At 41.6% G+C, this 26,430-nt stretch overlaps 1 protein-coding gene across 1 annotated transcript in view; it reads left to right on the top strand.

Annotated features, from left to right (window-relative positions):
- The window catches only part of ext1b (exostosin glycosyltransferase 1b), a 133,557-nt gene that overhangs the window by 88,065 nt on the left and 19,062 nt on the right, over nucleotides 1-26,430 (top strand). The window contains exons 2-7 of the mRNA XM_084918632.1: nucleotides 1,247-1,340; nucleotides 4,459-4,566; nucleotides 6,492-6,611; nucleotides 13,154-13,286; nucleotides 17,433-17,551; nucleotides 25,253-25,348. Of these exons, the coding sequence (XP_084774758.1) occupies nucleotides 1,247-1,340; nucleotides 4,459-4,566; nucleotides 6,492-6,611; nucleotides 13,154-13,286; nucleotides 17,433-17,551; nucleotides 25,253-25,348 (670 nt within the window). The remainder of the gene's footprint in view (nucleotides 1-1,246; nucleotides 1,341-4,458; nucleotides 4,567-6,491; nucleotides 6,612-13,153; nucleotides 13,287-17,432; nucleotides 17,552-25,252; nucleotides 25,349-26,430) is intronic.

The raw sequence follows: 26,430 nt of genomic DNA, 5'->3' as shown, positions 1-26,430 counted from the left end.
AGCAAAATCCGGCACTCTGGGGACCTTAAATAATAAAATCAACTCGTGGTTTTGTTCTTGCTGTGATTTCGCACATACACCTTGTTTTCCAGGAACAAGGGATTATTAGCCAGCTGCTGACTTGTTAGACCCACTTTACAATACACAAAAAGCAACGCTTTAAATGTGAGAACTCCCCTTTCTCTTGAAATCCCTCAGATAATTATTGTATTTTACCTTGTTAAAAAAAGTTGTTTGAGCCCTCCTGATATAACTGTTTGGTTTTTATGTCATTAAATGTGCGGGAGTGTGTGGAAAACTACATGCATAACAGTAGCGCTGCAAAAGAGCAACATTGTGATGAAATCATCTTCTTACAATCATTCAAAATATTGTAATTTGTATCAAATTCTGCTTTTTGGCTCTTTAGGACAGTTTTGTTGATGTTGTTAGTTACAGATTTCATACTCTCATAGATACTAAATAATTGCAATATGATAATCACTGTGTCATGATAACAGCATTATCACGGGCGATGATTCCAGATAGCATCGTATCCAGAGTCACGTCACAATTTCCACCCTAATACATGTTGTGGCAAAGATTTCATCCCTTCATCAAACAATCAGAACAGCAGTTGACTAACTGACTGATGAGAACTAGCTCATACAGCATGCATTCGTCTAATCTGTAAACTGGTGACACGTGACTAGAGACACCACTCTGACTACCACAGGTTGCTAGAGAAAGATGGGCAATCCCAAACCAGATGGTGAGTGGTTGCTGGCAATTGCTAGGTGAAACTTTTTCCAATTGCGATTGCGTCTACTTCGGTCAGTAACAGATGCAGTCGACAGTAGTGTGCATGCAAGACGGCGACTTGTCTGATGACACTCCCCAACAGCTCACTAAGTGGTGGCGGTGAACCTGGAAACGGACGAGTAACAGTTGCACCTTCTGCAGCTTTTTGGTTGCACTGGCAAGGCAACGTGTTCTGTTTCTAACCATTCAGAACCCTTACAGAGAGCTAGTGAAACTGTGGCTACAGGGAGATCTTTAGGTGCAGCTCTCTCTTTGAGACTGATGGTGACAACTGGTTGGGAATACACATTTTCCGTTAGCCTCCCGTGGTTGTCCATGGGAGGATGACTTGTCTCCAGGCCTGTGTGGCTGATGATCACTCACATGTTTTTCTAAGCCCGTTCCTTTAAGTGTCATTTTCACATCAGTGAACTCACAACACGTCTGTGTGTGTGTGTCCCTGCAGGTACGACTACAAGGAGATGCTCCACAATTCCACTTTCTGTTTGGTGCCCCGCGGCAGACGGCTGGGCTCCTTCCGCTTCCTCGAGGCGCTGCAGGTAAACCAGCAACACACACATCCACAACACTGCGAGAGAGCATTGCTCACTGCTCTAAATTCAAGCTAACCAGCAATATCACTGCGAAGAAAAATAATCACTACCTACACTCAACCTTCTACTTAGCATTTGTTGTAATGGTGCTACCTCTAGCATTAAAGGATCACTAGATCATTACCACCTTAATTTTCAGACTAATAGTGTAATTAATATAAACAAACGAGACCTTCACTGAGAGGATTAGCTGCTGCTTCCTGCCTCTAAACACTGATATTCATTTTGCAGATCCACTGTTAAATTGTTGCCTGACTTCATGAAAAAAATAAATAAAGAGGGTTTGTTTTTTTATGCATTTGCATAGACATGCAGAGACCGTTTGCTAGCTTTTTGCTGCCCAGGTTAAGAGTATATTAAGCTGGATTATGGGTGAAACTGCTGCACATAATAAACATAAGTCATCATAGTAATTTTCTAACACTGGCTCTGCATTCACCTCCACTTTGCCTCTTCCTGCCTCCTTTTATTTACGTGCGCCACTCGTTTTCTTTTTTCCTCCTCTCTGTTCGTCCATTTCTGTAACTGCACAGCGCTCTGCATTACTACTGCACTGTCCTTTACCTCTCCTTACCGTACGCCGCTGTCCACAGAGTGCACTCACATAAGTGTGCTTATCTCACTATCAGCTGACACACACACATGCACGCACACGCGCAGAGAACACCTCACTCAGGAGGCAAATTTGCCCTCTCCTCTCCTTTCTCCATTTGTCACACTCACTCCAACCATCGAATTCAAACCGTGACGACAAAGAGAGAGTATTTGCCAGTTTTGGTCTTTGCATGAAAAAGCAATTCTTCATAGAGGTCAGCGCTTGTGTGTGTGCGCGTGTGTGTGAGAGAGACAGCAGCAGAGCCCGAGGGCCAGTTCTGGTTTAGCTGACACCTTTATGACCTGGGAGTGACAGGGCCGTCATTAACATCAAACCACAGAAACACACAGACACACACGCACACACCAGCTGTTCCCCTGTACCTCTCCTCTCACCCCTCCATCCTTCTGCCATTCCTTTGCCAAAGGTCATCTTCGGCTTTACTAACTCCCCACCTCTCATATCATTCATATCTGTTTATCCACTTTCGTCTGCCTTTTCATCTTTTATGAATTCCCTTTATCCCTTCATCGTTCCTCGAGCTCACCTCCTTTTGAGTAATTAACACACCCGCTCCTAATGTCATCATTTTTAAACGTTGATGTGAAGACATGAAGTGAATAAAACCGCCAGAGCGGCCTGGTTCCTTTCTTTGATTTTCCAGACTTGTGAATGATTCAGACATTTTCAGAAATCAAATAAACTGAAACAGGGCGAGTAATTAAGAAATTATTTTTGTGAACGTTTCACCTCTTGTAGTTCTTGTCGCAGCAGTGTGAGAAAATGTTTTTATGAATCTGGCTTTTAAAAATTTTTTCCACACATCTGAAGTTGAGTCTGGACTCCTGTGCTTTCAGTTCATAATGAGATATAGTTGGTAAATGGCCTGTATTTGTATAGCCAAAGCGCTTTACACTACATCCACCCATTCACACACACATTCACACACTGGTGATGGCAGCGACATTGTAGCCACAGCTTCCTTGGGGCGCACTGACAGAGGCGGGGCTGCCGGACACTGGCGCCACCGGGTCCTCTGACCACCACCAGTAGGCAACGGGTGAAGTGTCTTGCCCAAGGACACAACGACCGAGACTGTCGGAGCCGGGGCTCGAACCGGCAACCTTCCAATTCCGAGACGAACTGCCAACACTTGAGCCACGATCGCCCCCGATAGTTGTCTCGCTGTCTTTGCATATAGCCTGTCTATTAGCATGCAAATCTAGAAATGTTACGTCATACACTCCTAAGATCCCAACAGGTTCATATTAACCACTTTTGCAACTATGAACCAGTCAACATGGGTTTAAGTCCAAATGTGTCACATTGTTCTGTCAGAGTGAATGCAAAAGGAAAAAAAAGCCGGCCGTGTCCTGTAGGATTTAAGCTGCTCTAATCAATATTAATCAGTATATTAATAGGTCACAGAACAGGTGCTGCATCTGTGTTAGTAAACCTACATGAGCACCGACTCGCCCAATGAAATGCTTTTGTAAGCCATTTCTTCTTAAGGGCGTTTGGTTGCAATAGCACTTAATGTCACGGACCCTTCACAAGCTGAATGAGGGCAGTGGTGTAGTGAGAGGGTGCAGGGACCCGTTTGAAACTTATTAAAGAATAGCTGGTGTGCACATGGCATCATTTAGAGGCTCAAGTCAAATAGATAGATTAGCTAGATTTAACATGTCAGATAATACAGTAAAAAGTAGTCCAAAAGCAGCTGTACGTGCAATATTTGCTGAAACTAAGTAGTCGCCACCTTTCAAGGTGCACAGAGATGTTTAAATAACAACCACATCCTCAGGCCTGTGGTTTTCCCCAGAGGAATCCATCATGTGTCATATCTGCAAATTTATAATTGAAAAGATGTTTGCTAAATATTTGAAATTTCCATCAAAAGTTTATTATTTAGAGGAAACTGTGGCTTATTTGTCAGGATTCGTATTTCTCATATCTAGGAAAAATAAATAGGAGTGAATAAACTCCATGAAAGTTCAGGATCTAGTCTTAAGCTGGTACAGTTGACTGAGCAAAAAAAGGTATGTCTGCTTGGATCGTGGTTTCTTTCCTTCCATTGGTGTTTTTTATCCACTGTATGTCCAAACCTAAGGGGGGCGTAATAGCTGAATAGTTAGGAATCTACAAGGCTCTTAACCTCCACCTGAACTTTTTATTCTTTCTCTCTCCACGTTTCCTTCTTTATTCTTCTACCGGTCACATTGTCCAATAACGGGAAAAACACTAAAAGTAAACTCTTTCAATTCAAAGAAACTCAAACACAGATAATAACAGAGTGATCGATTATTATGAAGTCCAGTTATCACAGCTTTATATAAACAGAGCTGCGTATTGTCGCTGTAATGACGAGGATCAATATCCAGTAAATCAGCCGAGATTAGGCAGGTAGCAATGATTGTAGTCGTAAAAGCATCACTTCCAGGCCTCACTCTCTGTATGTGTGTGTCTCAGGCTGCATGTGTACCAGTGATGCTGAGTAACGGCTGGGAGCTGCCTTTCTCCGAGATCATCGACTGGAACACGGCCGCAGTCATCGGCGACGAGAGGCTCCTGCTGCAGGTAACGACCCGTAGACGCGCTCGCACAACAATCACATGCTCTGTATATCACCTGAAAGTGACACGGCGAAGAGAAACCGCAGCATTCCCACAACTGAAATCTGACTCTCTTTCTGACTCTCGATACCCTCGGCACACGCTCGGCCTTCACCATCTTCACCATGTTTGGTTTTCTAGCGACATGGCTGTTAACTAAACAAAATTCAAGCGGCATACCAAGTCCCAGACTGCTTACAAAATGTCCCCACAAAGCCCCACATTGCTTTGTGAGAGGGCAAATAAATAAAACCACCAAACGGATTTCGTTGGAACGACTTGAACTTCATGGGGGGAAAAGTAATTATATGCCCATTAAACCTTAATTTGAATGAAGTGTGTAATAATATTGTTTGACATTGAGTTTTATAATGCAGGAGCTCCATCTCGGCTTTCTCTGTGCAGCTACAAACAGGTCTGAGACGTCCTGGATCGTTCTCCAGATTTATGTATTTTGCTGCGGTACAATGGGGCAAGGTGCACACAACACCCACTTAATATGTGTGTTTTTCACTAAATGTGAGATGCCTGTACTCTTTATTAGAGGTATTTATTGGAACCACAGAAATATCTGGAAAATATTGCTCGTACAGTGGATCTACCTCTCCAATAAACATGCTAACAGATAGAGGAATGTACTGTTTACTAGAGTGGATAAATACCGTTTATTGGCCATTATCTCCCCTTTCTGTTGTGACCATTTGTCACAGTAAACTACACAGCTATTGGAACAAAAGTGTAAAACTGTCCATTAAATTCCAGCTGAAGCATTTAAAGCTTCTCTCTTGTAATATTGTTTGACTGATAGAGGCCGTTAACTTTATTCCTTCTTTCATGTGCTTTGTTTCCTTCAGGAACATCACATATTTGTCTCTTGTAAATGCTGCCGGTTTAAAACAAAACATTTTTTAAACCTACCTTGAGTTTGTGATGTCTTCCTCCCCTCATTCCCAGCCGGTCACGGCAGATGGTTGCCCCTCCCTGAGCCTGGTTCTGCTGGAGGTTTCTTCCTGTTTAAAAGGAAGTTTTTCCTTCCCACTGTCACCAAGTGCTTACTCAAAAGGGGTTGTTTGAATATTGGGGTTTTCTGTGTTATCGTAGGGGCTCTATCTCAGAATGGAAAGAATCTTGATTTGATGCTTTATGAATAAAACTGAATTGAACTGAGTTACAGAAATAGGACTTCATTCTTGATTGGGACTAAATTCTGCCAGGTTAAAAAGAGACAGATGGAAAACACAAATCTTCTGATGTTGCTGCTATTTTTTACTAAAACTTGCTCTGAAGTCTTGAAGTTTTTGAAAAGATCTAAATCCTGGACCTAATTACTAAAAGTTCAGCAGCTCACTGCTCTCTGTGAAGACAAAGAAAAAGTACACAAAAGAAGAAAACGAACAAAAGGTAGACCTGGGTCACAGGTATCATAACTTACCTCAGGTGACCTCAGTAGGTCACATGACAGGGTGGGGCAAGGTCTCACAGTGGTTTCACTCGTGGTGATGGTAATGATCCAGGCCCCCTTCTTACACCTTGGCTCACATGACAGCTCGCATGAATAATCCGTCGTAGTAGCAGTAGTACTCAGTAGTGGGTCCCACCAAAGGGGGAAAACCCCACAAGGGTTAAGATTACATATCTGGAACTCCACTTTTGTTTTTAGAATGAAGGAGACATAATTCCAGCTGCACTTTTTTTCCCCAAGCTCTAAACGTTAGCATGACCTGGATGACTAAGAACCTACATGTACATGTAGTTCACATCTACATGCATATGTCTATGACAAGATAGTATTAGCAGGTGCATACCCACAGCAAAACGTTTTAATGCCCAGATCAATTGTTCTTCAGCAGCGATGTGCAATACTGATCGAATGCCGTTTGTTCTTTGCAGATTCCCACAACGGTGCGCTCCATCCACCAGGACAAGATCCTGTCCCTCAGACAGCAGACTCAGTTCCTCTGGGAAGCCTACTTCTCCTCTGTGGAAAAGATTGTTCTGACCACCCTGGAGGTGAGGAGTCAAGACGCACATGCACAGTTGTACAAACTCTCCTTCGTCCATTATCAGCCTTTCTCTCCGAGGGCTGCAGTGTCACTGCAGACTCCATAATCGCTGCGCCCTCTGTTTGGTCTGTTTGGTGTGAGGCTAAAAGTAAAAACAGAATTTTTCTCTGTGTTTTTTGACAGAGAGCAAAGAAAAAATGGAAATTACGGAACGTGTTCATGTAGAATTTCTCACAGGCCGCTTTTTGTTTTTATTAAATGCTATTTTATGATATATCAATAGTAGTTGCAGCAATTGGCGGGGTAGTACTATTTATAATGCCACCAGTAGAGATGGTTACAGTGGCTTGCAAAAGTATTTGGCCCCCTTGAACTTTTCCACATTTTGTCACATTACAGCCACAAACATGAATCAATTTTATTGGAATTCCACGTGAAAGACCAACACAAAGTAGTGTACACGTGAGAAGTGGAACGAAAATCATACATGATTCCAAACATTTTTTACAAATAAATAACTGAAAAGTGGGCTGTGCGTAATTATCCAGCCCCCCGAGTCAATACTTTGTAGAACCACCTTTTGCTGCAATTACAGCTGCCAGTCTTTTAGGGTATGTCTCTACCAGCTGTGCACATCTAGAGACTGAAATCCTTGCCCATTCTTCTTTGCAAAACAGCTCCAGCTCAGTCAGATTAGATGGACAGTGTTTGTAAACAGCAGTTTTCAGATCCTGCCACAGATTCTGTGGGTGAAGTTTCTGAGGTCCTTTTAGGTCCATGGAAAGTTCTCACACATCCCTTTTAGCGTGTTTCACATCAGTGTACTCTGTATCTGTGTTCAACTCTGAATATGACAAAAAGGCCAGAGGGTGTTTGAAACAATCTAGTTTATACAACATGTCATCCAAACACGTCTAAAAGCAAAAGTGTTTATGATTGTTTCAAATGACCCCGCTCAAAGGCAAGGCAGTATGCCTGCTGGCAAACGCTGGAGCATGATGCAATGACACAGGAAATTGGAATAACAGTGCACTCATCTGAACTCACTTAAAGTGACTGTAAGACTGTAGCTGTAAATAATTTAAAAATAAGAGCATCAGAGAAGTATTCAAAAGAAACCCTGCATACTTCCGCGTCTCGGCCAGACACAACTAAATAATTCTCAAGACTGCTAGGTTCAGAAGGTCATAAAATGATGGGACTATGTTGGAAGCTAGAAATAAACAACTTAGGTCTGTAGGTCGTCACGATATTTTGTAGTTGGGAGGCAGAAGTGTGCATATTTATATGAGACGGTGGAAATACTGAGTTATTCTTGTTGGCAAGGTGCATCCTTAAACAAGATTTCACACACACAGATAACTGTTAATTAGTGCTTGTACAGTATATAAATGTCATACTAGAGTTTTACTCACCAGTAAAACCACAGTGCAGACTTGTCGGGCGGTCAGTTAATACAAGCGTACAGGAAGCCATGTTATTTATCAGATAGTTAGATAGATCCTGAGGCACCGACATTACAAACGGCATTGACAGGTCCTCCTAACATGTCATAAGTATACTAGCCTGTGCTGATAACAATGACAGAGAACAAGGATGTAGCTTCAAGTTTCAGCTCTGGAAGCTGCTAAAATGAAGCCAGTGCACCTGCATTATTTCCAGTGACCAGCAGGGGGCTACTCTTGTGGTCCTGATGAGATTGTTTTCTAATTTGCTAATTTCTGGTCTTATTAAATAAAATATGAGGTTTGATTTCTACATTCTGATCACCATTAGAGTGCAAAAGGAGCATACATTAAGATGTCAGAGCGTTGTCCCTCGGTTTCTCTAGCAGATCCCTCAGTCTCTTCATGTGTGGTTTTAAAACACCAAGGTAATGACGTCGACCACAATGCTCAGTTTGTGGATTCAAAACAGGCCTCGGTAAATCAGTGGGTGGCATCACAGTGGCTACAACCGTCTTTTATATGCAGCCACAGCTTTAATTATTCATATTTTCAGGCTTTAATAAAATTTGAAATGGCGAGATATAAAAATTCACCCATCATAGTGGTTAAAAACTGGGGAATAGGCTTATTTCTGTAGTAAATTTGGGCATTTTAACATTGGAGTCTATGGGGAGCAGTCGCTTTTCCAAGAACTGCTGTTATTCAGTTAGATTTTGCTCCTGCTCTTTCTTTTCTTAAAATAACTTAACCAGCAATGCACATAGCTACATGCAGGCTTGATTAGCAACATGCACATGGATTACAGTATAGGTAGTCATGCTATGGTAGACGTATTAGTCATTTAAGAGGTTTTAAAGGATGGGTTAATAACTTGAAATCCATGCAATCCAAACCAAACGTCAACCACAGGAGGCACAAAACTGAAAACTACTCAAAAGTGCCAGAGCCTCCTCCCAACCCCATATTATCGTGCACATTGACTTTGTTAACAATAACCCAGTTTAAGGAATCTGTAAGTGGAAAAACAATTTATCCACTCAGTCCTCCTCCATCCCTTATTATTCATTTTAAACAAATTGTTTATGGATGCAGGGATAACACTGGGGCTTACTGCTAGTTTCATGCTGCGGTTGCAAATGTCTCCTCCTTCCTGCGTGCTCCCTCATTCAAGCACCCCATCACGCTTTTAATTTCCTTTCTTACTGCATTGCTGAAGCCCCGGAGCAAGATTCCCCTCTCAATGCTACAATCTCACTGACACTATAACCTCCCAGATCTTACACACACACACACACACACACAGTGCACGTAATCTGTCGTGACTTCAGTGTCTAGAGTTGTCTGATTTCAGCTAGCTCTACATCTCTAGTCTGTTTTCTATCTAGCCATGTCTCACTGTGAGCTATTACACACACACACACGCAGTCAGAAACACATCTCCATATGTCAAGATGTGTCAGGCCAGATACACACGGCACCACCCAGGCATAACCTTGCTGACATGTTGTCACTCCACGCTGAAGTGCAAGGTGACACGGCCTGTGACTCAGCGTGCGTCTGTGAGGGTGTGCGCGTAGTTTGCCTGCCTGCGTGTGTGTGTGTGTGTGTGTTGAATGGGGCAGTGGCTAAACGTTTAATCCTGACTGACTGTCCTGTTAAAAGAGCAGAGTGGGGAGAGAAGGGGTGAAGAGGAGTGGGGGTGACATATGTAAATTGCGTTGCAGTGGCAGGCCCCCAGATAACGAGCGACATGGTTTATTCATCCTGTTGGGCCTGCACGCGCACGCACACACACACACACCCATCTCTACTGCAGATCTGTAATGATACACACATGCTCAAAACACACATATACACTCTGATATCTTGACAGATTGAATCTGCTTGCGCGCATTTAAAAAACACACTTGCCTTTTTTTATTGACTTCCTGTGTGTGTGTGTGTGTGTGTGTGTGTGTGTGTGTGTGTGTGTGTGCGCGCGCGCAGCGAGCAAGCAGGAAACACGAGTTCAACCTATCATGCGCTCTTTCCTGTCAGGAAGCAGCCACATTTTGACCAATCACAAGGTCAATATGGCCAGATTCCGTGCTGCTGGTACACCTATTAAACTCACCTATTAAAAGCGAGTTCACAGTGTGCTCCCACGGAGGCAGGATTTATCTATCATGCTCTAATTGGTTGATTGTGGCTGTTCTGAGGTGAGATTGAGTCGTCCATCATGTCCCGACTGAGGGCTGCCGACGGGGGAGGAGCAGCAGCCAAGCGAGCAAAATTGCCCCATATAAGGTGTAAAGGGCTTGAGGGTGTTAAGGTGGCAGGCAGTGTTTTTATAGAGAAGTTAACGGATTCCGAGTTAATCTGTTTTTCTGAGGCAAATGGTTATCGACTGCCCTCGGGGACAAAGCTCGGAAAAGTAAAAGAGACTCACACGGGGCTGATTTTTTTTTTTCTCTCCCCCTTTCTTTCTTCACATCCCCGCCTCACTATGATGAATTTTTATGCCGCTTTGTCAATATTATTACAGTAAGGCCCTTGAGCTATGTTATTAGCTTTTCTTTTCTTTTTTACAATTTGAACAGCTATCAGCAGCTCAGCCATCGCCCTACCTGACTCTCTCTACTTCTTTCCATGCTATGTATCCATCCTTTGAGTTGCCAAGCCAAGCAGCCAGCACCTTCCCGCTCAATAGCGGCCATAAAACACGGCCGCAAACCCGTGTCTGTTTTACTGAAGCAATTTAGCATGGCTCAAGGGCACAGCAGCAATATCTCTTTCTCCTGTCTGCCTGTTCAGCAGAGGCCCGGTGCTGCAGCTGGGGGGAAATAGTGCCCATTCTCACGTCCGACCCGTTTGACTGACTGCTCTATTTGGGCGCAGAAAGGATTGGGGCAGGCCTGACCGACTGGTGCTTAGATGCAGCTGATGACTTTGTCCGTGTCCACCGTTTGGCTCTTATACCCACCCTCCCCCCACTGTCTGTGTGACTGACCGGCGCAGATGCTTTTTGGCTTGAGGAAAGAAAAAAGAAAGGGAAGGAAAAAAACAGTTTGGGTTGTCAGCAGAGAAAATATTGCACAATAACATAGATTTCTTTCAGCCTCGCTTTGTGCCAGTGCGATTCACTCTTGACACAATCAATGGCTGCTATTGAGGTGATACAAAGCAAACATTTGCAAAGCTCAGCTAGCTTTTTGCTTTCATCTAACGCCCGCAGACTTACTTTGTATGGGGTTATTGTAAGTTGGTGCATTAGCCGTGTTGATTCTCATTCACATTTACGACTGTCTTCTTCTTGGCACTTTTTGTGAGAAAACTCATTTCTCAGTGTGAGATATTTTATAGACGTGATTACAAGGCTCATTGATCAAATCCTTCATTCAGCATAATCTGAAAGGCTTACGAATGTTCCCTCATCTACACAAATATTTCTGATTGTTATGAATCCTTTGTGATCTAAGAAGTGTTATTTAAAGGTAATTTTTGTTGGGTTCATGCTGCTTTTTTGTGTGTTTTTTCTGAGTTTGAATTAATGAAGAAGCGGCACAAACGACAGAGTGGCCCGAGGTATACATAGACCCTGCTGTAATTAAAGCAGTACAGTTTTAATCCTGTAAAACAGACTCTGGATTCATATGCACTGAAACTTTGAAGAGCTCTGTGCCCCACGCAGCCAGATTGGATATTAAATAATCGAAGCTGCCAGCGGCCTAGCAGAAAGTCAGAGTAATGTCCAACTGCACTCATGTGAGAATAGCGAAGGTAATTAATCGTCCTGGTGGATTCGCAGCCAGCGAGGCGATGCCGTGTGTCCCGAGTCCTGTGCGCTCCATAAAGGCCGAGCATTTCCAGTGAGAATGTGTCTGAAGTGCATTTGCAAGAGGACATGCCTTGACTTAACTCTCCCAACTCTGTCCAGAGTGAAAGCTGCCGTTCAAAGTCCTCACAGATAAACGCACCATTTTAAGTTCATTACTTTGCACTTATTTTTGGTATTTTTAACCCTTTAAATTTCGTACAGCTTTTAAACTAAGCGCTAGAATCCAGATGATCTATCGGCTATTTTCCAATAAACTGGGATCAGCTTTTAAAATAGCTGATAAATTAAAATAAAAAAAAGTAAAGACTATACAGAAGAAACACCCTGAGTGCTGACATTTCATAGTATTTTCACTCTGCAACCTGCTTTCTGGCAACACATATATGGGACAAAGTTGTTAGGCTTTTAAAAATATATTTTCTAATTAGTTTTTAATTTTCATTTAATTTCTAGCTTTTAATTAGGTTTAGTTTTTGTTAGTTTCCAGATTGGGTTTTCTAGTTTTAGTTTAGTTTGTATTAGTTTTGGGGTTTAATTGTTTTTGATAGATAGATAGATAGATAGATAGATAGATATTACAATAGAACTGCAGTACTTTTTGAGGGCAGTTAAGTCATTGTCATGTAAACATCTAACAATTCAGTAAACACATCAAAATGTCATCAAGATGACCTGTGATAACAATTTTTTGCCAAACTGGCAGAGACATATTTGTAGTATTATTCCTCTACATCTTTACTTTGGTTACTTGAGTCACAAAATCCTTTCAGTTAGCTTTCATTATTTCAGGAGTCTAAATTTCATTTTTGTTTTATTTAATTAAAATTGTTTTTTTTTCTTTCACATCTAGTTTTAGTTTAGCTGACTTTTACTTTAACTTTGGTAACCTTGTTTGAAATGCCACAAACAACAACTTGTTGTGATAATAAAACCAGATTATTTTTAAGCCACATTGTCATATTATCTTAGTAAGAATTTAGAAATAGCTACACATTTAAAATGTAATCTATTTTTTTATTTGTTGTGTCTGAAAAGAAAAATAATTGGATATATATCAGATTGTTAATTCACCAAATATTTGTACCGGTATTGATATCGGCCTTAAAAGCCTAATATTGGCAGGGCTCTACAAAGTCCCCGCAGCAGCACAAAATAAAATTAATTGTGGAAATAAAGATCCATCTCATATCTCTCATATGAGACTTGTCTTAATATATACAGGCTTTATTTTGTTTTTTTTTACGTTGTAATCTAACCTGTGTGTGGTTTTGTTCCTGTGTGCAGATCATTCAGGACCGTGTACTAGAGCACGCCTCCAGGAGTAGCCTGATGTGGAACAGTCACCCTGGGGGCCTGTTCGCTCTGCCGCAGTACTCTGGATACCTGGGAGACTTCCCCTTCTACTACGACACACTGGGTCAGTAGCCTTCACACACACACACACACTCACTGTAAAGTGCTGTTACGCTTCTCCCACCCTGCATAGCCATTAAATTGTCACAGACTTTTTGAATAAAGACAGTAGATTTGTGTCCAGCTGCAGCTGTGGTTGTGGACTTTGCGCAAACACTAGAAAAACAGCCTTGGTCTACTGCCCTCCTCGAACGGCTGTGAATAGCAGCAAGTGGAGTGGACGAACAGGCCTTTGACGGATGTTTGTATTAGCGCTGCTGACACATCGGCGCGTCCATCATTGGTTTTTGAGTCAGCATTGCTACAGCTTCTGCCTCTGCCCGCTACGGTTCAGCAGTGTTGATTTCCCCCCCCACCGCAATCCGCGACCCGGGAGCCGCTCCATCCCTCGCTTCTCCACTCCATCATCATCCGCTGCAAACATCCCCACGCGCACAAACTCATAGACGCCCAGGCGGCAACAGTACAAATGCAAAAATGTGTCGATGTAGCACCCGAGGTGGAGCGGATATTAAAATGGATGGGCGCGGTGACAGGCATGGATTACAACACTGGCAAGTTTATTTGTTTGTCAAAGAGGAAGCAATTAAACACGGATGGGTTTTTAGGAGACAAGGTGGCTTGTCGCTGACGGGTAAATGAGTGAAATCAAAGAATGTGAGTTTGCTTCTAAGAGATATTTCTTCTTGTTGTCCAAGAGCCAATAACAAGACACACACAGACTCTTTTTCATGCAGCATATTAACACTCAGACTCACACAGCAGGAGAAGAGTTTGTTTTGATTGCTTTAGCAGAATAGTCTTTTTAATAAGAAGCAGAAATAAGTTTGGTTTTTTAGGATGATCATAACATGCATATTTAAGAATAGTAATAATAATGCCCTGAGCAAAAATACTCATCCATCTCTAAAAATTAAAATATCATAAAAAGTTTCCTTTTTCATAATTTAACTAAAAAAAATTTAATTTAAAAAAAGTAAACTTTCATATGCTCTGTATTCATATTCAGCACATGTAAAGTGGGTGTTTTTCGTGTTTATTCCAATGACTTTCTTTAAAGAAATCCAGTATCTAATATTATTAGAATGTTTAACTACTGTTAAAGAAACTAAATACTGTTGATCTCTGAGTACATGTAACAACAATCATGGGGAAAAGTTCATTTAAGAATTTGGGAGCTCTCCACAAGGACTGGGTGGATGCTGGTGTTGAGTATCGATTAATTTGTGTTAAGACAGAGAGACAATGTCAGATGATCTTACCTGGTCCTCTGTGTTTTATTAGGTCCAAAGTCAATGCAGCCATCTACTGGGATAGTTTAGAGCACTTCAAGCCTCCATCTGCTGACAGGCTTTATGGAGATTTCTTTTTCCAGCAGGAGTCCTGCCCACAGCACCAAAACGATTTACATGTACTTTTTACTTACCATGTTACTGCTTTACTGAATTGACACAGCAGAAAGAAAAGCATATTTACTATATTTATTTATTTTTCATTAACTCACCTGTTATAATTTTATTAAGGCTGAGTTCTTCATAGTATCGCCGTTGTGTCCGTTTGCGTATGTATTTGCCTAGGAGAGAGGGATTTCTAGCCAACCGAAACTCCAAAATCCTAACAGGATGTTCCTTGACACGGATGACACTGTGCGTCAGTCTAATGTTGATTTGTATACAATGTACTCAAACAGGGGAGGGAGGGGCAGCAGAATTCACCCAGAATGCAAGAAGTGTAACTGTAACAGTAAAAATAACAAAGTGAATATAAAACATTACCTCAGATACTTTGTTAGAATTGACGTGATTGCGCGAAACCTCAGTCGAGAAAAAAATAGTCACAGTCAATAGTTTTTATCTCTCCAGCTCGCTGCTTTGTCTCTCACTTTGGGTCCGGTAAAACTTCTGTATTGAGACGCACTGAAACACATCAATAATGTTTGAGCATCTCATTCATAAAAATATCAGCAGTAAAATTAAAATGGGCTTCTCTCTTCTGGGAAAGCTTTGGAAAGTGGCTGCAAGTATTTCCTCTCATCAGTATTATTAATGTCAGCCACAGATGTTGGTCTGGCTGTCAACCCTCATGTTTTGGATGGGGTTGAGGTCAGGGCCAAGACTCAGAAGCCAAACCAAAGTGGGACTGATGGGGCTTGACTTTCCACTCTGGGTAACAGGATAAACCTTAAAGTGTCACAAGATGATTGTTGGAGTAATGATAAAATTCTGCAACAAAACATTAGTTTTTTTTATTTGGACTTTTGCTGTTTTGTTGTGAAATTTCGGCCAGTTTTGCTTTTTATGTCTTCAAATGTTTTATTTTAGTGGTTCTCAACACTTATAGTGGGACAAAGAGGACCACAGTTTGGAGTGAAACTTATGGTCTCAGTCACACAGGCAAGAGACCGGGTGGTGACTGCCTGGCAACCTCCAGTCACTAGTGAAAATGTGTCATCCCTGACCAGCTGGTGTGTGTCTGCCGAGAGCATACTGAATCAATAACTTCCTGATTTCTTTGGTTGCTTGCAGATTGCCCCCATTGCCTGCATGAAAGACGACTTCAAACATTTGCTAACTAATCAATGTGCGCCACATACTGGAAACTGAGAACATTGCACATTACAGCTGCAACAAACACATTTCAGTAGCAACTTTTAATTTGAAGGGGAGCGATCTCCATTTACGGTTCAGTTTCACAAACATGAAAAGTTGGTGAGGTTTTACAAACAACTACCACGGCAACTTATAGTGACCAAAGCTATCGCGATGAGGTTTTCACCTAGCAACAGCCTGCAACCACTTGCCAACCAGTCAGGGAATACACATTTTTTTTGCCAAGTGTCCATAGTTGGGGTTCACAGACCAATCTTTAGGCCAGCTTGACTTGGGAGTAGCACTTGGTTTCACAGCGACTGCCACAACAACCATCAGCAACCACTCGCAGCTGACCAGAGAATACTGATGGTTGCCAGGTGGTCTCCAACTGGTCTCTGAGTCCCACATGCGATTTATGTAGGAGAAAAACACAAACAAGAGTTTGCAGGAGCAGTCGTGTTGCATTTCTTTTTCTATAACATTCAAGTATATGTATATTTGTTTTTTGCAAATAAAAGCCAAACAAATTATGAATTACAGGCCTCATGCTGTTGTATTAAAACAATCCATAATTGGTAATTAGTGTAAAGTCTCGACTCTATCTAGTATACTGTCCATGCAGTATTTCTTAGACGAGGAGGGTCATTGTAAGTAGGAAACTGCCTCAAATTGCTGAATCAGACTTTAATCTGCCTGGCGTACTGCTTTAAAGTTTTAGCCAAAGAAATGTGTAATGTGCTGATGCCGGATGAGATAAAAGCCACTGAGCATCATGTGCTAAGAGGCAGAAAACAGCATGCACATTCAAAATACAGAATATGCTGCGTGATAATAATCCTGCTCCTTGTTTTCTTCAATGTTTCATGAAAGTCTGTTTATGAGCTTGTTACGGTTTTACATCCCTAGTTGTTAAAAAAGTCGGCAGTCTCTCTACTTTTTATTACAAATCTAAAGGATAGTTTACCAAGTTTGAACTATATTCCTCTTCATAAAAGTTGCTCAGTGGCGGAAAGGAGACTCATCTAATGCTGTCTCCTCCCCGCCATGCTTTGCTGCCTTGGATTAGATTAGATTTAAATTAGGAAAACTTGGACGTCCTCTATGATCCGTCTTGCTCAATATCTTATTTCCTCCTCATTTTCAGCCTCAATTACTCTATCAAGTCCGACTGAATTTAAAGTCACATCAGCAGTTAGCAGTCGTGTGTTTATTGGGTTGCTGATACAGCTGAGGAGTTTTTAAAATGAAATATTCAGTGATCAAAAGATCTGGCATTTTCAAAACACATTAACAATGTTGAACATTTTAAGAGGGGTTTGAAAAACTTCCATCGCTGACAATTATATAATCTGTGCCACTGAAATGCTGACATACTGGTTTTAAGGAACAGCTTTCACTGAATATAGATATGAGGTGTTTGGAAATGCAGAGCTCCGGTTCTCACTCGGCTTTGCTCTTTTCAAAAGCCTGAAATTGCATTGATGGGTTGACAGTCTGCTCTTTTTGCTGTTTTTGTTCAGAAATACATTAATGAGTGTTTTCTGTCTGTTGCGTTTCAGGTATTAGACCGTACCCGAAGTTCACAGCTGTCATCCATGCCGTCTCCCCTCTGGTGTCCCAATCCCAGCCCATACTCAAGCTTCTGGCGGCCGTGGCCAAGTCCCAGTACTGTGCACAGGTACACCATTTGTGTGTTTGTGTGTGTGATTGTGTGATTGTTCACTCATTATCTCAAGAATGCTAAATTGTGCCGCGTTATGCGGCTCGCTCGTACGGCTATTTTGCGATCGTATTTTCCAACCAGGGCAGCAGCAGAGCTCATCCTCCATCACCGTGTGCTTGTGTGTTAACTCCGGTGGATTGAATTAGAGCAGCAGTTTGTAGCGGTGCTACATCTGTCTCCATGGCAGCCAAACCCCCTTCAGCACAGCTGGAGATGGCATGTATCGATTCCCCTGCTTGCTCCTTACTAAAGCGGGAAATGAAATGGAATTTGCTCCCTGATGGCTGGTTTTTGTGTTTGCCTGAGTGTGTGGGTGTATATATATATGTGTGTGTGTGTGTTTTTTTTGTTTGTTTCTGCGACCAGCAGAATGTATGACCAAGTGAGTTTGTATTTTGTGTAGGAGGAATGCATTTTGGATAGTAGTACATGGATGTGTGTTGGTACAGGATTGCAGGGCATGTTAATTGTATCTTTTTGTTTGCTTGCCATCTTTAAGGCACTTCTTTTTTTGTAATTATAAAGCCCACTTGCATACATGCTGTAGTTAAGGCATGATGTAGCCTGGATCACGGTTATTTTCTCCTGGAAATATCGCTCATCGTGAATCACTCTCTTTCATCTAAACGTGTTGATTCTACATCTGACCTTATTCACTGATGCCTTATGGCCATTTTTGCCCGTATCTGTTACTGTGATCACTGCCCCACTGATGGACACAACAGCTTGTCTAAAATAAATAACAGTTTATTAAAATCAGGATTTCTTAGCTTGTCTATCCATCATCTTATATTTATCCAATTCAGGGTCATGGTGAGACTGGAGTCTATCCCAGCTGTCATAGGGTGAGAGGTGTGATATACCCTGGACAGGTTGCCAGTCTGCTGCAGGGTTAGAGAGGCCATTAAGCTTGCTGTTCTCACCCTGGCAAACGGCACCGTAAAACAAAAGATGTGTCAGATCCATCAGCACAAGCCGGCCGGTAGTGCATCTCTTGATTTTTGAAACCTCACTCGTTGTGCCGCTGCAGCCAGGTTGAAGACGTGAGTGTTTACAGCCGTGTCGGTTTTTACAGTTGTTTTAATGATACATGGGTACAGAAGCTCTGAGTTTGAAACTCTGAGCTTTTGTACCCATGTATCATTAAAACAGAGGAAGATGTCGCACCAGTTTCAAAAGATGAAACTTTTTGGAACAAAGTTTTGAAAGACTTTCAAAATAAGTCTGATTTCTTTTCTTTTGTTTCTCTGCTCTAAATTCCATTTAGCCCACAAAATTGTACAAATATTTTTCTTTAATATTTTTGTAAATGAAAAATACACCTCAAACATACACTGTGAAAAACGTTGATTGTCATGTGTATTTATTTATAGCCTGTACCACAGTTAAATTACAGAAGCTGAGCCCAAGTGCTTTAGAGACAGGCACGTTTACATTCAAGGTGGCCAAAAAACACAGAATACATGAAAAACTCAAAGGTGCCTTTTGTTGTGTTAACTAATTATCATGAAAAGTAAAAATCTCAGTGATGTAGTGCAAAGTGCTCTCCCCTACATAAGCTGCCTTTATAGGTGAGAAGTATCAGTATTGGCAATATTGGCCCAATATTTGCAGCTGAGCTGACAACCATTCCCTCTCACATTCACACCTGTGGCTAAGTTAGCTGGAGAACTTGGGGAGAACATGCAGAAAGGCTCTGAAAACACAAATAGGGCTGTGCGATATGACCAAAATCTCATATCTCGATATAAGAATTCTATCGTCCCGATTAGGGATGGGTATTGATAAGATTTTCACGATTCCGATTCCATTTTCGATTCTGTTTAACGATTCGATTCTTTATCGATTCTCTTATCGATTCTTTTTTAAAAAGGAGAACACTAAGGTCGATTAGCTTAGAACTTTGTTTTATATCTTCTCTTTGAACAAGATAGAAATTTAGGAGTAACATGGCCTTACAAACCCAACAGTGAGATCTTAAGAGATCCACAGCCTACGGCTCTTCAATGGGGCGTCACAGGGTCCCCAGGAAAAAAAAAAATGTAAATGTAAAATAATAAAATAAATATTCTTCTGTAGCAATAACAAAGTATAACATAAATTATTCTGTAGCAATTACACAAGAATATTCAGTAATGTCCCTGCCTACAATTAAACACATTCACTTACCGAAAATCATCTGCTGTGGCAAATGGGTTCAAGCCTTTGAACACAAACTTAGTCACTGCTCGGTGACATTCGTCTATCCTTGCCTGAAAGGAGACGCTACCGGTAGACTGCAGCGAGAACTGCCAGCATCTGAGCCAGACTCTGTCTGTCTGTCTCATCACGGTCACCTAAATGCACAGTAATGGCAGGTTTTGTAATAAGGCAGATCGCGCTAACATAATATGCACTGTTAGTTGATTATTTACCTGCCGCATTAACGGGAGAGGACGTGCAAACGTTACCGCTGCTGCTGGGTTGAGATTCACGAGTCCAGAGCGGAATTAAAAACACGACATTCATTTAAGGTCATCACGTGTTTTGTGAGCAAATGCTTTTGCATATTCGTAGTGTTTCCTCCCTTAAATGAAATATCTACTTTGCAAGTATTGCAAGTTGCCCTGTTGTCATCCGTTCTCGTAAAGTATGACCAAACTTTTGAGCGTTTAAGCCGCTTAGGCGCCATATTTCCTGCCAGGTAAATGACGTTCCGCAACGTGGTGATGTCATTCGGGGCGACTGGAATCGATAAGGGAATCGTTTGCCAAAATGGCAAACAATTCCAAGGAATTGAAACAGTGGGAACCGGTTCTCAACAAGAACCGGTTTTCGATACCCATCCCTAGTCCCGATAACGATATAAATCACAAAAATGTAACATTTTCTGTAAATTCTGTAAATTCTTCTCGGGCAGCTCGACTTGCAGGAAGTGTTTCCAGCTGCGCGTCATGTAGCTGGAGTCGAGTGTTTTAACCGATGCATGAAACTACACATTTTTAGACAAAAGTTGTAAAGGCCGCCGTTTTCTTTGAGTATTTATTACACGGCGTGCTGCGGGGAAAAGCCTGTTCTAACGTTTGAGTCTAAGGTTTATTTTTTAGCACCTGGCGGCTCTTTTTTTAATTCTCATCCGTAAATAATCTGCTCTTTCACGTGTTTCAGTTTATTTTGAAAAGTCTCAACAGGATCTTGAGCTTTATTGTGAAAGGTTTATGTGGAACATAAACAAGCGGACCAGTGTTGCCAACTTAGCGACTTTGTCGCTATATTTAGTGAGTTTTCAGACCGACTTTTTTTTTTTAGAAAAAAAGTCGCTAAAAAAAGACGTGAAAGCGCATATCGCTTTTACTCTCAACAAGCAGCGGGTGCTGTAACGCAGTCAGTTCTTCTTTTACTCTTTTACTCTTAAGCTGTTTTGTTAATCACAAGGTTTAAAACTACTTGTAAACACACACACACAAAGTAACTCCACCAGAGTGCCTATTTCGGGTCACTTTTGCCGGTCCAAGCCCGGGTAAAGGAGCAGGGTTGGAATTGTGACATTAAAATAAACAATAATTGCTAAAAGAAATTTAATTTGTAGTTCTAAATAAACTCTAAATGCATTTAGGACGTTTTTTACTCACTTTATGTCTCTTCCACGATGTTATTTCTCTCTCCAACAACGTAGGTTAACAATTAGATTAGCATGACCAATTATGCAAATTAGGCGATGACGTCATTTAGCGACTTCTAGCGACTTTTAGGACAACCAATAGCGATTTTCCTTACTGAGGAGTTGGCAACACTGAAGCGGACACGCGATGCTGTTACCGTCGTTGTTGCTAACCACAACCCATAAAAACAGGCGCTTGTCCGTCAGTAGTGTGGTTATATAAAATATAAGAGAAAGAGAGAACTTTAAGAAATTAATATAGCCACTACAGTGACCACCAAAACGATGAAAAAATATTGCCGTAAACAGTTTATTTTGCGACACCACGAAACAAACGATAGCGTAAAATGAAACGATAGACGTTTTTATATCGTCATCCGATATATATCGTTATATTGAACAGCCCTAAACACAAACACTGTTTTATCAAGACATATACTTTCAACATAAATAGCTGAAGGAAAAAAGAATAAACCTTACAGAAAACAATGTTTTATAATACTATAAAATATATATTTAGTGAAAATGCTAGATGAGCCTTGTTTTAATCCAGAGGCATCACTGGTATGACTTCAGACCCAATAACTTAAAAAAACCTCCTTCTCTTTCTAAGTCAACATTAATATTTTTTATAATAACAACTACATTGACAGAAGAGAAGTACCACTAGAAAAGCTTGGAAGTTGGAGACTGTGGTTAATGATATTTAAATGTTGCCCCTGCTGCCTTATGTCAGCAGTGTGGCTTCAACAAATAAGCAAAGTTAAGATTTACATTTCCAGACTGTGTAACTCAGAGGGGGCGGTATTATTTTTAACGGCACTGAAATGTAAAATTGGTGAAGTCACTTAAAAATGTTGACCAATATCATCTGGAAAAAGCAAAAGTAAAAAAAATTGACCTGGATTATAAAAAATATTTATGTGTGTTATGAAGATTATAAATCTGAGCCCAGCAGTCAATGCTGCCTCTGCTGAACATTTCATTGTTTTAGTGAGAAGAATGGGTGTTTAATATTCAGCCCTTCCTCGGTGTGGTGTAACCCAGCTGCACGTCCTATCGTCGACAAGCTTTCACAGACGCATCCTCTCATAGCAGCTGGCTGAATGAGTAGATGCTCCCCTCCTATTATTTTTATGGAGGTGCTTTTGTGTTTGCGTTCCTCTGGCTGTGCATGCAGAGTGGAGAGCCAGGTACGCAGCCGGAGTGTTTTCTTCCACTCTCAGCGTGAGGAGAGAAGGAGAGGAGAGGAAGAGCAGAGCTGCTGGGCTATGAGGGGATGAGCAAAGGGATATAAATAAATGAATGGAGGGGACAGAATGAAAGAACAGAGAGGGTGGAGGAGGCTAAATTGGACACAAGAAAGCTTTTGAAGCACATTCTGACAGCCTCCCGCTGCGTGTGTGTGTGCTCATGTGTGAATGTGTTCACGCACATTCTTGTGGGAAGCGTTTCTTCCTCTCGTGCTGCAGACACACAACAGCTCCTTCACCATTTCTCCTGCAGTCATATAGGCGCACACATACAGAGCCTCCACCAGCACCCCTTGGGAGCTGGTGAGCTGACAGAGACACCATCTGTCTTTCTAATCAAACAGGAATAGAAGGCTGTAACAGCTCAGCTCTGTGTGTGTCTGTGTGCGTGCACATGCATGCAGACTGCATACCTGTTGTTGTTGTCTAACAATGACGGGCATTTTCCCCGTCCAGATTTGGCGTCACGAGTGTTTTTGTTCGCTGATAATGTTGAGATGATTTTGCAATTCATCAAACAGCTGAACATCATTTTCTTTCTCTTCACACAGCTGCCGTAGACACATGGAAACACCTTGGCTCAGATATCTGAATAGCTACCAGCGCATAATTTGGCAGGTCCAGTCAGGGTGCAGAGACCCCGAGGGGAACCGCTGCGTGTGACACAGTTAATGTCAGGATAATGTGAAACTTTATTGATCCCTGCAGGGAAATTCTTATGGGTTGCCTCCATCAGGGACGCCTGAGCACGGTGTCAGCCGCAGCTCTGCACACTGGAACTGGGATGGATTAATTTGCTCACTGTTTCAAGGACATTCCAGCAGGGCAGATGTTAGCTGGCACACAGCAACTGGATGTTGATGATGGGGCCCTATCAGTTTCTTCTTTACCAGCTGGGTATTAACTACACACTGCAGGCTATGGTTTCATCATCTTAAAGGGAAAATCTAAAAAACAAAGGATTTAACTTGCAAGTCACAGACAAAAAGTCAATGTCTCTGACGCTTGATGATGGATGCAAATAAAAGTCTCAAGAGTTCAGAGTACAGGAAAGAGAAACAAGCATCTGCTCCAGGTTCACAGGAAGTTTGATAGATGCTAAATGGACTGATTTTTATATGTATGTATAGTCCTTTTCCACTCTATTCTCATTCACGCATTCACACACATACAGGCACTTTTATTTACACCTAAGTGCTTTCTATCTAACATTTACACTCAGATGAACGCGCCAACGCAGAGTTTGGTATCTCGCCCAACGATATTCCGGCATACAGACTGCACCAGCTGGGGGTCGGACCACCAACCTTCCAATTTGTAGATGACCTGCTCCAATTCCTGAGCTACAACCACAGCCACCCCTAGACCAAAACAAAATATCTCGGAAAAAAAACAATCAAATTACTAAGATTCAGTGCAAACACTGAAACACGCAGTAAAAAAGGCAGACTACCAAGGAAATTTCTTCCTGTAAACCTTTTAGCTTAAATGATAGCATTTTTTGGAGGCATGAGGACGCGTTTTGGGATGAGAGTGGTGGAGAGCCAAGTTGCAGCAAATTTTAATCCTCAAAAGGCACCAACACCAACAATAATGGTCTCCATTTTCTCCTTGGCGGTTACAGATGATGTGCTACTTAACCTTTAACTGCACAACCACTTTACTTGCTTTTGTTGGAAGACACTGACTTGTCTGCAAACACCTCGCCAACTACTCACTAAGCCGTAGTTAAACTGGATAAAGGGTGACGCAAACCACCTTCAAAGTAAAAGCTGCGCCTTTAAACACGTTGGCACAAGTTTCACTGCCACGCTGTGGTTAGTTGGCAAGTGTTTTCAAAAAAGATGCAATTTTTTAATGCAACTGCAAGCAACCAAAGCAATGACAAGGAGATTTGTGCTGCAGCACCCAGTAACCACACATGATCCGATCAGTCCTCAGTGACTTGAAGTTGCCTGGGGTTGGTATGATTGAGGCCTTAGGCAGCAGTGCTCACTATATGTTGCATCTAGTTCATGCAACAGTTGTAGCTTAGAGCAGAGATGAGCAGGTTGTTCTTTACTCATTTACTGTTTTGAAATGTAGAGAAAACCTTCCAAAGTCTTTAAATCCAGAGTAACATAACCATGTTTGGCTTACTGCAGTTCCACGGCGACATCCAAAGTTTGACAGGCACGCCACGTCCAGCTAGAGGAGTTTAGCGAGCTTGTGTCACCACATTATTCCACATCAAATTTAAGATGCATGAGAAGAATGGTTCGAGATATAGGGATGTAACTGTGTGTGTAAATGTGTGTGTAAGGTCAGCTAGGATCGTGTCATATTTGGGTGTGTGTGTGTGTATTTTTCATCAAATATTAATGAGGCCCGCCGTCGTCGTGCAGCGAATCGGCTGACCTGCAGGTCATATAAAACATGATGTGACTGTGGCTGGGAACATGACTTTTTAATCTGAAAACATCATCTAAAGGGAGGTGGAGCATCACAGGGATGTAGCATTAAGAAGGACAACCTGATAATGCAACGAGATCAGCTGCAGACCGAAATGTAAAAAGCACGCTGGGGACATAATTGGAAATATTTTATCACTTCAGCTGCCCTTTTGTCTCTTAAACGTTTAATCAGCTTGTAATAAGGTGACATTTGCTGGCTGCGGAGCACATAAATGTCGCCTGCTTAGGCCAGTTCATTCTGTTTGGGTTTGAGGAGCTGAATTAGATTCAGTGCACAAATAAAACTTCCTTTGTTTGTTCTCTCTTTCAGATCATCGTCCTGTGGAACTGTGACAAGCCTCTCCCCGCAAAGCACCGCTGGCCCGCCACCTCAGTGCCCGTCATCGTGATAGAGGGAGAGAATAAGGTGAGCCGCGAGCGCTCGGCCTCTTGGTTACCTCAAAGCCGTGATCCCGATCATTTCTAATTACCTAGCTCGTCTTACACATATATTCTCTGTAAAGCTACTGAATCTTCAGACATTTTATTCAGTCTGAGAGTTTCGGGGAGTTAATGAGTTTCGATTTGTGTCGCAATGATTCCATTAGAGGACAGTTTGTGTGGTTTTAATTAAAGCTCAGTAATGAGAATAATATACACTGAAAACAGAAGGCCTGAAAGGCTAATGCATATTGTGTATTGGAATGATAAGGTGGTAATAATGGCTAAGTGCACAGGCAGAGTAGCTCTACTTTGATCGGAACCAAATATCCAATTAGCTAAAGAAAGTGACAAAATCATTGCAGAGTAACAATTGAGCCATAATCTGCAACATAAATGCACTTAGAGCATTTACTTTTCTTTATCGTTCATCCATTTAAAACTTTTTAGGACTGTAAATATAGGCTATTTATAAAAGATGGAGCCTGAGTCTGTAAATCTGTATTCTTTTTAGCAGCCAACAGAGGGCAACACCTCTGGTTGCAGCTTTAAATCAGATTGGATACAAATGTATGAGGACATGCTCAACCACTCATTTTATATGTGATTATATATGATCTCAGTAAACATTTCCCTGATGAGTTTGGGTTCTTAATCTCTGGTTTTTAGTGATTGTAATTTTTAAAAGTGCTCTTGAGCAATAGTCCTCTAGTCTTTCTTTGAACATTTGCTGCTTTTTCAGTCCAGTCTCTGTACCTGACCATTTTCTTTGTTTGGTAAGCATTAACATTAACTGGTCAAGCATAAACACGGCACTTAGCACAATGGATAAACCAGCATTGTGTCCACACATAACAGACAACCTAGCAAAGAGCCTGTCTTAAATTGTATCTTTAGCCACTTTGTTACTTGTAACCTGTCACAATAACACGTTATTTGTCCAGTTTCTTTAGTTATACCATTGAAAAATAACACGCGCCGTTTTGACAGGCATAAATCGTTCCATTTTTGCACCACTGAGGTGATTCCCAAAGAGATATTAGCCAAAAACTTGGCATATCTCTGCAC

The sequence above is a fragment of the Perissodus microlepis genome, chromosome 22 (assembly GCF_051167445.1).
Source record: "Perissodus microlepis isolate ML-2025 ecotype Zambia chromosome 22, ASM5116744v1, whole genome shotgun sequence".
Taxonomy (NCBI): domain Eukaryota; kingdom Metazoa; phylum Chordata; class Actinopteri; order Cichliformes; family Cichlidae; genus Perissodus; species Perissodus microlepis.
Note: the sequence above shows the minus strand (reverse complement) of the source record. Positions and strands in the feature narration are given on the sequence as shown.